At 39.4% G+C, this 12307-nt stretch overlaps 1 protein-coding gene across 1 annotated transcript; it reads left to right on the top strand.

Moving 5' to 3' along the window:
- The first annotated feature begins 2234 nt into the window (after positions 1–2234).
- On the top strand, positions 2235–5503 carry LOC120730115 (pulmonary surfactant-associated protein D-like). The gene is made up of 5 exons (XM_040026269.1): positions 2235–2362; positions 2460–2622; positions 3065–3178; positions 4314–4388; positions 4649–5503. Exons 2-5 carry the CDS (start codon positions 2475–2477, stop codon positions 5029–5031), a joined length of 720 nt encoding a protein of 239 aa, XP_039882203.1. The 5' UTR covers positions 2235–2362; positions 2460–2474; the 3' UTR covers positions 5032–5503.
- The last annotated feature ends 6804 nt before the right edge of the window (positions 5504–12307 follow it).

Genomic DNA, 12307 nt, shown 5'->3' with positions numbered 1-12307 from the left:
GCGCCCACCTCTCAATTTGAAATGCATGTAGACATTGAGGGTTCTCAGGAGGGGCCGTGCTGACACCTGCTGCTCTCCGACAGGAAGCTGCCCCTCTCATGGTCGCCCATGGTTGCCCCTCATGGTCCTCCTTGGGCTCTCGCGCTTTGCGGACCTCTAGATGTCTGGGGCCCGGGTCTCCTCTATGCCTGCTTCATGCTCTGGGAGACGGGGCTATGGACCCCCACATCCTCGATGGTGAAACCTTTTGAATACAAGCGCGCTCATCCACACAGGTGTACACATGGGTGCTCACAGACACAAGCTATATCTTTCTTGGCTGCTTCCTCAAAACACATTGTGTGCTGTCGGTCTTGTGTGCTGCGCAACAACATTCCAACTGGTGTTGACCCGAGGGGCCGATGGTGCGATATGGCAGCCTCGCTTCTGTCAGTCAGTGAATGTGAGAGTGAATGAATAGTGGCATTGTAAAGCGCTTTGGGTGCCTTGAAAAGCGCTATATAAATCCAATCCATTATCATTACACGTTATAGGTTATTGCAATGGTGTTGTGTTTATTGTATTGCTTTCTTTTTGAACCAAACAGGACATGCTAAAAGAAAAAGTAAAAAAAGTGGATACGTGTATGTTTCTATCTTTCCAGGCCAGAGACAGGGAGGTGGCTAGAGGTCTGGACGGTGCACAACTTTATGGCTCCACTGCTCACCATTCCAACATGATACATTTCAAAGAAATATAAAGTACCTGGTTTCAAAAAAGTAATGTCTATTCATTGTTTCGCTTTAAAATTTGATCACATCTGAAAACATGCACAATGAATTGATAAAAAACAACAAATGAATTGTAACTGAATAGAATCTGAGGCAGTAGCAATAGTTTAATAGCTTAATTGAAAAAAGAAACATTTTGATCATCTGTCATCTGAAAGTGCACAATCTTAGTGATTCAATCCTATCAAAGCCATCAGTGCAGAAAACCATAAGAGTATATACATTATTAAAATATATAATTTATAATAAAGACACACTATTAAGCATTAGTAAGGTATTAGTAAGTGTTTCAGTCATCATTCATAAAACATTATAAAGCATTACTCCTCCTTTCTAAAAAACTGATATAAATGTTTATTCTTGATTAATAGGTTCATGTATCATGCATATATAATATATAACTGTGATCAAAGTATTTACATGTATACTATTAAGTTTACATGCACTATTAAGATTAAGGTATGAGCTCATTTTTTGTGAATTTATTAATAGAGAATTTTATAAAAACTTATTTGATTATTATTTTATGTAGTTATTTTTTTTTTAATAGTTTTTTTAATAGTTAATTCAGGCAATTACTGGTAGTCATTTAACCATTTTGTGTGACTTCATCTAAATTGATTATTATGTTTACCTTATAAAGCATTTATTAATGAAAATCAAGTAGCTCACAAAGTCTTGGTTATCTTGACAACAGAAAAATGACAGACAAATCAAAAAGAGATACAAAACATACCAATATTTATTGCCAGGTGTAAATGTCAACCCCCAGAGATTTGCAGAAGATTGCAACGTAAGTTGGAACAGCGTCTAAGATGGTAAGAGGGGTTTAAGACAGAAAGAGAAGTTGGAGCTACAGGATATCTTACCTTTAAAATACTGAAGCTTCTTCATTTAAAATAAAATATGAATGAGGTTATCACGAAAGTAACTGTTTCACAGAGCCTCACGAACAGTTGTAAACACTATAAACAAAATGCCCATTATATTAAGCCAATAAGCAGGAAAATGTCTCTGGGATGTTTTTAATTACTTTAGTTGATTCCTAAAGTTCAACTTTCCTCAGGTCTGTAGTCTGTTACCGAGCTTTAGTAAGATAACTCAGCACCCACTCAGGTTCAGGTCCAAAATGCTCCTGAATTAGTCAAAATAGTAAGAGTGATGTTGTTCTTTCACACATGTAAAGTCAGCTTAAATAAACAAATTACAAGACACTTTGGAGCTGAATATAACTTTATAAATTGCATAATAAGGAGGAGCAATACTTTATAAGTGATAAATAAAGCACTTACTAACACCTAGTTAATCCTTTATAGTGTGTAATTATTATAAAGTGTTATCAAATGATATTGCTTGAATGGACGTTTGTCTATACACACTTTAGTCTTTCTCAGACCTTTTTTGTTACAAAGAGGGAGGCTTTGGGCCTCATAGTTTTTTTTCTGTTTTCTGCCTTGTTTCCAGTCAAATACTCACCTGGTTTTTATTTCCTCTTCAACGAGTGGCTCATATATTTTTGACTTTGAGTTCTGAGCTGTATTTGTTTGAAAGCAGCACACGAAGCAGCCCAGTGGATAACTGCTTGTATACTGGTGAGTTTTTATTATATTTTAATGTTAATACCATTTAACAAATTAACATCTCTGAATAACTTTGAAAACCTTTAACACCTTCTTGTTTATCTTTAAGCTCTGCATTTAAACAATGATGGCATGGCTCCAATTTTGTATCCTTTTCCTGGTGGCTCCAATTGGGTACAGTCAGAATCCAGGTCCTCGTGGTCCCAAAGGAGACAGTGGACTTCCTGGACCAGCTGGTCCACCTGGAGTACCAGGACCAGTAGGTCAAAAAGGTGAGCAATAATCCTACAAACCACAAGACTACTGACCAGATACTATTTATAGTTTATCTAAAGCTTGTTACAATTCTTTTGTATAGCCAAATAAGTTTTCATGATGTATCAACAGAGGCTTATGCTACAAAGTATGAATGGCAGTGACACTGAATGAGCATTTTATGACATCAGAGAGTGGAGGCTCAATATATTTATACTTCTATATACACTTTATACTTAGATATATGGTTAAGTGCATTAAATATGGTCTTTTTTTGGTGCTGACGTGAAGCTAAAATTCCCATTTGAGTAGTGATTAATTAATAATAAGGTATTTAACTGCTTTTTAGCTCCATATAACCAGTTTCCTAACGTTGTGAGAGAATTTTTCCTCTTTGGGCTGTGAGTGAATATCTGAACATATGGGGCTACACCTGATACTTCCATACCTGCTTTAAAGGAGATACTGGAGTTAATGGACCACATGGAAATCCTGGACTACCTGGAGGACGTGGACTTGCTGGAAAACCTGGACGTCCTGGACTATCTGGAAAAGATTCTGACTGCATAACAGGTGAAAATCAATTTTTATTAGTTTCATTAGTTACTAAGTTTTATTTTTCATTTTTGCACACAAGGGCAGCACCAACCACTTTCTTTGCTATGAAACATTCCCATAGAAGCATTCAGTGTCCTTAACCATTGTAACTTTCTTTCTTTCAGTCCAACCACTCGTTGTATCTATCTGTTGTAAATGCCGTACAGGGGGCTATACTCCCATGATGTTTCCTCTTCTTGCTCCTCTTCTGCCTGAGATATTCACTAAGCACATAATTGGTTGTGGCCATGTTTTTGATGTACTCATGGATCTTTGCTGTCTTCTCCTGGACAGTGGTTCTCACTAGTCCTTGATTTCCTTGCTTCCGCTTGAGTATAGAGTCTCTGGGTGTTGGACTTGAGGTGAAACCAACACAAGTACTAAAATCAAGGACTATGCCAAATAAATCTATTGAGGCAAGCATGAGTGTAGTAGGACTTGTAATAGGCATATCAATGGCAGTGATAGTAGCTGACTCTGACGATTGAATGGACTGACAGGAGCAAAAGTAAAAACAACCTCTGTTAAATTTGATGCAGAATTTTAAATGTAATTTATACAAATTACTTTTACCATTTTAATCAGTAGGGTTTATTAATATCAAATTGTTGTTTTATATAGTGTCACTACTCACAGCAGTCCTCTTGGCACTTCACTGCATACACTATATTACTCTGTTTATGCTGGGGTACCTGATCCTTGGTTTAGAACGATATTTAGTGTAATGTGTTTTGGAATGTGAAAGACACAGAAATGTGGTATTTGAGAAAAAGTGCATCTTAGCTATAATTTTAATTGATTACTAGTGCTGTCAGCGTTAATCTCGTTAAAATGGAGTTCACGCCATAACCGCATTAACTTGGCATATCTCCATTAGTGAGTTAGCGCAGATCGCCCCGTGTGAGGGGCTGATGGCGCTAACGTGTTAACGAGCTAACTGTGCTAATGAGCTAACCGCGCTAACGTGTTGACGCCGTGCATGATTAGAGATTTGAAGCTCAAAAGAGAAAAACTAGCTTTTATTTAATAACAGTTTGCAATTTTAAACATACACAAAGAAATGTTGGTCCCAAATGACTACAACACTGATAATTTTATCTGTTTGATCTAGAGCTCTTTGGTTACATAGACCAGGACCTTCAAACCATTAGAGCCGTAAAGGAAACAATAACCAAGTTAGAGCTGGGTAAGTGTCATCAGCAGCAACAGGACATAGGTTTTACAGTAACTCCATCATTAATAACTCTGGGGGTTTCCTTGTTTGCTTTTAAAATTTCAATTATCTTTCAGATTATTATTTAACATAATAATTTGAACTTTGAGCAATAAAGCTAAATGGAAGGATACATGGTGTGTAATGACTAGACGAAACCTTTTTTCTGCTGGTTTCTTTAAAATAAAAGTAGTTCATTCCAATTTCTCTTTCTATGCTGCTTTCTTTTTCAGTTATAAACTACGATTTTGCCCGAGGAGTTGATGGAAAATATTTTGTGTCCAACAAGGAAAGAGGCTCTTTCTTCCAAGCTGTTGAGTTCTGCTCCCAGCGAGGATTAGAGCTGGCTTTGCCCCAGAGTGATAAAGAGAATAGCTTACTCACTGAAGTGTTTGAAAACAGTCCTAAAACAGTCTGGATTAATGTCAGCAATAGAAGAGCAGAGGGAAACTTTGGAGCTGATATGAAAAACCGACCTCTGACCTTTACCAGCTGGGCAGAAGGGCAGCCAGACAAATCCATCCAGGATCCAGGCTGCACCACGCTGTCAGAAGACGGTGTTTGGAGAGTGACAAGTGAATGCTCTATGAATGCTTACATTGTTTGTCAGTTATAGAAATGCCTTTGATGACATGAAGTAAAGTATAACTCTTTGGATTCTGGTGTGGGGAAATCAAATGGAGTACAAATATGTAATCACACATTCTTTCAAATCTTTTATTACATTTTTAGGTAAAATGGAAAATTCTTTCGAGACCTGCAGTATTTAGTAACCATTCACCATACAGTAGCCATATTTATATTCATCCAGCAAAGTGAGAAGTCGTGGAGGGTGTTCTGGTTCGGTGGCCCCAGGATCTCATCTCTGCTTTATTTGCATGACTTGATCAAACAACAAACTTGTTAGTGAGTGTGACATGGCTGGAATGAGAATTAGCAGCTCAAAGTCTGAGGCTAGTCTGTGGCTTGTTTTCAGATTTAAATGTATTGATTTTTTCAGCTTCCAAATGAATAAGCAGCTTGTAACCTGGAATGTAGCAGCAGTACATTATCATTTTGATTAAATCATTTCACCTTCATTACCTGAACATGATTGTATCAATTTGTACATTGCACTTACTAAGATTAAAATCATACATATATGTTTCACTAGATAAATGCTTTATAACCACAGTTTTATCATGAGAGAAATACTCAGACATGTAAAATGTTTAAATGTGGATGGTGGATTTGCAGGCAGATGTTAAAGAAATTTTAAGGTAAGTAACATTGTCACGACTGCAGTGGCAGACGTGTGGAATTGGAGATAGGACCCAAAATGCGGCAGCTCTGGTGCAGATGAGTATTTATTTAACAAAAGAAAATACAAACAGCAATGGCGTGGGTGAAGGTGAAACAGGAAAACCTAAACTAGGTAAAACTAACAAAACAAACCAGAAACGAAGATGCAGGGAGGTCCGGGGAAATACACATGGAGAGATGCAGGGAGACCAAGGGGAAACAACACAGACGAACCAGCAAGTACTATGACAGAAGACACAACTTAAATACACTCAGAGAACACAGGGAGATTACACACAGGTGGGGAACACAGCTGGGAGTGATTAACGTGACGAGACTAGGGAGGCAAACTGAAACACTCACATAAGACGCAGACCTTCACAATAAAACAGGAACTTACACATGAAAGGACACAAACTAAGAAACTCGGACTAGATACAGGAACACACGGGCAAAACAGAGTAAACACTAAACAGAGAAAGAACAGAACCAAAATCGCAAGAAGAGAAAACACAAAACGCTGGGTCAAAAGGACCCAGGATCATGACAGTACCCCCCCATCAAGGGCTTGCCCAGACCCAAAACCGACCAAAAACAAAAGAAAAAAAAACCCGACCAGGGCGGGCGGCGGGGGTCCAGGAAGGAGGGCTCGAAGCAAAACAAAACCGGAGCACCAGAAGGCCATAAAACAGAACACGAGTCCAAAACCAAAAGGAGACAAAAAAGAAACACACCAGAGCCCGAGAAAACAAAGTCCAAAACAGAACGCTTCAGGGGGCCGGCCCGGGGGCTGACAACACAGGAGCCCGGACAGTTCAGGGGGCCGGCCGTGCGGAAGGCCACGGCGGCAACTCAGGCGAAGGGGGTCCGGGGGCCGGCCGCGAGGAAAGCCACGGCGGCGACGTGGAAATAGGTCAGGGGGCCGGCCGTGCGGACGGCAACGGCGGCCACTCAGGTGAAGAGGGTCTGGGGGCCGCCCATGACGGCAATGGCGCCTGGCCAGTGGCCTAGAAAGTGGCCGGTTAGCTGCAGACCCAAATGAGGCAGGAGCAGGCAGCGCTGAAGGCGAAGACACGGAGGCAGGGCCAGGCGACGCTGAAGACACAGAGGCTGGGCCAGACGAGGATGAAGACACGGAGGCTGGGCCAACTTATATTGACTCCCTGTTAAATATCATATAGATTTTAAAATTATTTTGTTTACTTTTAAAATTCTAAACAATTTAGCGTCCAGCTATCTATCCGAACTCCTCCATTTTTACAATCCCAATAGAGCAGTAAGATCTTCCAATCAGATGCTCCTAACACAACCTAGGTCTCGACTGAAATCCAGAGGTGACCGGGCCTTTGCAACCGTAGCACCTAGACTCTGGAATAACCACCCTGTTTATATTCGTACCTCTGTGTCGTCTTTTAAATTGTGCCCTAAAACTTATTTTTTTACTTTGGCTTTTAATTCAAACTAGTTGGCTGTTATCTGGCTTGTTGTGTTGTCACCTATTGTTTCTTGCCCTGTTTTTTCTTAATTGTTTTGTTTTAATTGTCTCATGCTTTTACTCTGTCTGACTGTGAAGCACTTTGGTCAACTTCGTTGTTTTTAATATGTGCTATATATATTTTTTACTTTGAGTACTTTGAGCTGTATTTGTTTGAAAGCAGCGCATGAAGCAGCGATGCGTTTAGGATGTCCGTGATTTCCCAACAATGATTTCTCAACTGACAGTGCAGGTAAACATTAAGTAATGTGAGAATGTAAACAACTGCTCTCCTTGAGCACCTGACAGCACAAATGAACTAGCTAATAGATGAGATGCATCCAGAATGGCTCACCAAAAGTCGAAATGTCTCCAGAAAGGACCAGTCCCATGGAACAACCAACAAATGACCTGCCTCAGCATGACATGAAAGCGAATACAAGAAAGAAACACGGCAAATCTCTGTTAACGAGCTACCGCGGATCGCCCCGTGCGTGGGGCTGGACGGCCAACACGTTAACAAGCTGTCAATGGAAAATTGTATTTAGTAGTCAGTATAATCTTTTAGTGATATAAGTTTGCATATGATAGAATACTGCATGTAGTTATTTGTATTAGGAAATATTCAACCATGTATACTTAGAGGCATATAATCAATTGTGTGTGATCTCTAACAGGCTGCAGGCTTGGTGTGCACTCCAGGAATGCACCCCCACGTCCTGGGAGCATGAGAGTTCGTACCTTGTTTTATTGTTTTACGGTAGGATTAACGTAGCTATGTCTGTTTTAGTTTAAGTGCTTCTTTACATATAGATGAACTGCTGGACTTCCTCACCATGTTATTTAGGGTGAGGGGGAGACTGCCCTCTTTGTGACCAAGGATGTACCCTTTGTGCCTTCATGTTATATGACCCTTTGATCAGCAGGACACACACACACACACACACACACACACACACACACTGAAGTATAAAATAAAGACAGGGGCAGTGCTCAGCGCGAGTCTCAGTCTGGAGGCTGCCCTTGCTAGCAAGAAGTTCTGTGTGTTTCTCTTCTCTGAGTCTTTACTGAAGAAGTGTTTTATAACATTTTCCTTAACATTTATTTGGTCCTTCGTAGCTGGATCAGAAAATATCAGAACTGTTATCTGTGACTCTGTTCCAGGATCCAGCACTGATTCCTGACGCCGTGGGGAGCCAGCACCGAAGCCTGTGCACAGCCCTCTTGGACAAGGAGAGAGCCCCAGGACGTTAAATTCGGGTCTGGGCCGGTGTTATAATCTGGTCCACAGCGGTGGAATTCAGTCCAATGATCTGAACCACCAGTGAGACGTCGGAGAGTGAGAAACACTATTTTGGTATATAAGACGGCCGCAAAAGTTTAAAGAAATGTGATTAAAAAAAAAAAAAAAAAAAAGGTTTAAGTTCGCCAAAAGGAACCGTGTTTTGACCAGTTTTAGAGGTAGCCGAAATTATCTCGTGACAAATTAGGTTTAAGTTCGCCAAAAGAACCGTGTTTTGACCAGTTTTAGAGGTAGCTGAAATTATCTCGTGACAAATTAGCTCACAAATGTCTATGTGTGTGTATGTGTCTGGAAGTAAGTTGATTTTACAGCACAATACGCTGCTGAACCACTTCCATTTTTTTGTTTTCTTTGCTGAGGCTCACGTGCTGGTAATAAAGGAGAACGGTTGAGTTTCATCTCATAAAACTGATACCGCTTCACCGTTAGGGTGAAGTCGAAGGCCGTATCAGTAAACCACTCTGAAGTCAAGCGTGCCAGCGACGGCCCAGCAAAATCTTTGAAAATGGGGGATAAACAAGTAAAATTAACACCTGATGAGAAATGTCTAGAAAAACAGCAAGCCGGAGCAGGACTAATCCAAAAGAAAGAGAGAGGAATGCATAGTGGAAGAGCAAGAGGTAGAGGCTACACACACACACCAAACAGTGACTTTAACACTACATGCTGGAGGTGTGGAAAAGAGGGACATTTTGTACGTGACTGTAAGAAACAAAGAAGACAGTAACTCAGAATAGGATAGCAGCTCAGCTGAAGAGAGCAGTTCAGACTAGGAAGAACATAATAATCCCTCACCCAGTGAAGATTAGAGATCACAGTAGTTTGAAGTAGTTTAAAAAAGGGTTGGAAACAGACCCGACTGAATAGATATAAATACAAGAGGAATGAAGTAAAATAAACAAAAGGCTAAATTACAACTTAATTTTAATGCATTCAAACCAATAATAAAAAAGATAACAACCTATAAACTGGTATTAATAATGAAAGCAGATAATTCACACAAACAGAACTATGATAACTGTGATAACTGGAGTGTGCAGCGTTTCCGTGAGCAGTTTTTCTGCATCTTGACTCATGTTTGTAGAGTGTTCATAACATCAGCATTATGTTTTTGTTTATTTGTTTTGTTGGGTTGAAAAATAGTTAAATAAACTGGTGATCATATTTATGGATCACCATGGCACATATCATCAGCCATGTGATTTATTTACGCAGATGAAAAAGTGAGTGTGAATGTGTTTGACGTCACAGTGTTTTTGTGCGCTGTGTAAAAGTGATTGCCTCTGATTGTGAGAGCGGTGATTCTGCAGGTCACCAGCTATTTAAAAAAAAAGAAAAAAAGAAAAAGAAAAAAAAAAAGAAAAAGGAGTGAAAAAGAGAGAATTTACTTTGTAGATGAAAAAAATCATAGGAAAAAGGTTTTGTGTTGATCAGCCAAGAACAACTACAATTTCATTTTCTGCTTTTAAGAAAGGACTGTTCACAAAAACAGAGAGAGAGAGAAATGAAGCAGTGATAATAATAATGAAAATGTCTTAGTTTGTCACCTTCAAGTGCAAAGCAGACCTGAATCAATTTTCCACATGCAGCTGTCGGAAGAAAGTCATAGTTTAACATCATTGGAAACATTCAGGCCAAGTTTCTGGCTGACTTATTTACAGCACCATGTGTCTCTCAAACTCACAAGCAAGCGCTCACTCCTCCCTGAAGACAAGGAATGCAGCTCCAAAGAGCAATAACATGGCAGATAAAGAGACAGCAGCAAAGTCCTGAACAAAGAGTCCCAACAAGCAGCAGCAATGAAGAAGAACAGCATCGGAGAAGAAAAGCAAACCCATCATCCTGCCTGATTGGATGAATGGCACTGTGTTTCCAACAAGCTACAACTTCACTATGCATGTGAAGAAAACGTTTGAGGAGAACTGAGGAGACTGTTGGAGTTTGACATTTGCCACCTTTGGAGAAAATGGCAAGAAGAGACAGTGGAACACAGGACAAAGCTGAAGGAGAACTGCCGGCTGTTGGACTGTTGAAGTGGGAGAGGACAACAGAGTGAGAGGACACAGAGTGAGTAAGTAGAACACAGAGGAGTGCTGGTGTTAAATGTGGGAAATCAAAATTTGGGTTAGCAAACCTGGGAAAAACAAAACTGACTGCTTAAGTTGGAAAATTGAGAAGGAGTCTGAAACACTGCGAAAATAGAAACATATACAAAATCACACAAACAAGCAGAACATGCATTAACCCTACTAACACTTCCAAACACAAAATAACTCATGAAGATTAGACAACATTTTAAGCATGTGAGTCTGTTTATCATCTTGTCCAAATCACTTAGTGTGATGCCAATACCAGTGGACTCATAGCACATTAGTTAAGAAATGATCAAATAATAGTAGAGAAATGTGTAGGAAAGGCAGCTTTAAGAACATGTCCTGCTGGAGATGCAGCTCCACAGACATGCATTAAACCTGCCTAATAACACAAACACACATGCAATGAAAATTAGCTTGTTATCTTTCATCGGTGTTAAAATAGTGTAAATTTAGCAGACACTTGTTATCAAATACTGAATTTATCCAATGCGAAAAAATTGACTCTCTAGGTTGCAGGACAACAGTTTAACTTTTGTGGGAAAAAAGATTCTGGTTTGACCAACCAGTGATCAGACAATAAATTTAGTTGTTAATATAGTAAATTGGGAGAAGTTTCCTGCTTGATTGATGCAGCACAAAGTAATTTACTGTATGAGGGAAATTGTCTTTTGTGATAACATTTTGAACATGCATTTCTGTTGTCCTGTCAACTTAGTGGGTTAATAGCTGATATGCAAATTAGTTGATCGTGCTTAGATTAATGAAAGGTGACTGAATTCTAGCACGAGTGAATGAGGTGTGTTGGAGTTTGTTGTTTGTTGAGTGGAGACTCTAAAACACTGAGTTTCCTGTTTTGATGTGCGAGTGAATCCTGTACCTAGATACACAACTCTGAATACATAAGAATAAACGTCTTTTGTGAAGTGCATGACAACATGTCACATGTTTTATGATGAAGGGAAAAAAAAAGGAAAACTGAATAAAATAGATCTGTGGCCTAAATGAGTGAAGAGCACAGACCTGGGGATTAAACTCATAGCTAATAAGACACATTAGGCTTATATTGTGTGTTTTGCAGCTGATGGTTGGTTTGGGGTGAATCTAGCTGATGATTTTTTCTTTTGTTGTGAAGTTGAGCCTGCCAATTAGTATGATGGTATGATAAACCATGCTAATGGTATGATTTACCCTCCTGAGATGAGGAGCTTGTGTCATGACTTAACAAGGCCTTTTTATTTTGATACTTTCACAGTGCACTGAAAATTTTGTTTGATAATTTCTGTTATTTTTCATTTTTCATTTTTTTCAACAGGCACTGATTTCTGTTTGTCAATTTCTTTTCTTTAAGCAGATCCACACGTCGGGAATTAAAAGTGCTATACGACATTTTGAGAAAACCGTTACAAGTGAGTTTCTCCACATTAAAATGGGCTCAGGAGAAAGCCACGTATTTGGGACTTATTTGGGACAAAAAGGATTCAGTGAGGAAATCCAATCTAAAAGTTCTTCTTTTTCTTTTGAAATGACGTCATTTTGCTGAAAGTGGAAACTAAATGCGACGATGGTTTCCACTATCAGCAAAGAAAGAATGAATGAATGAATGAATGAATGGAAATAAAAAAAAAAAAACTGACTGACTGGTAAAAGCTGACAAGACTTGACCACAACTCAAGGTTAACCTCCACCTAGACAGGACAAAGGGTGGATGAATTTATGTGTTTCCTGTTACAGGAGCAGA

Source organism: Simochromis diagramma, unplaced genomic scaffold, assembly GCF_900408965.1.
Source record: "Simochromis diagramma unplaced genomic scaffold, fSimDia1.1 OVJJ01000293.1, whole genome shotgun sequence".
Taxonomy (NCBI): domain Eukaryota; kingdom Metazoa; phylum Chordata; class Actinopteri; order Cichliformes; family Cichlidae; genus Simochromis; species Simochromis diagramma.
Note: the sequence above shows the minus strand (reverse complement) of the source record. Positions and strands in the feature narration are given on the sequence as shown.

Bases quoted from the DNA above. Each gene is read 5' to 3' on its own strand.
- LOC120730115 (XM_040026269.1), top strand. From the start codon at position 2,475: ATGATGGCATGGCTCCAATTTTGTATCCTTTTCCTGGTGGCTCCAATT. The intron at 2,623-3,064 runs GTGAGCAATAAT...CCTGCTTTAAAG, and splicing joins AGGACCAGTAGGTCAAAAAG to GAGATACTGGAGTTAATGGA. The intron at 4,389-4,648 runs GTAAGTGTCATC...TTTCTTTTTCAG, and splicing joins AATAACCAAGTTAGAGCTGG to TTATAAACTACGATTTTGCC.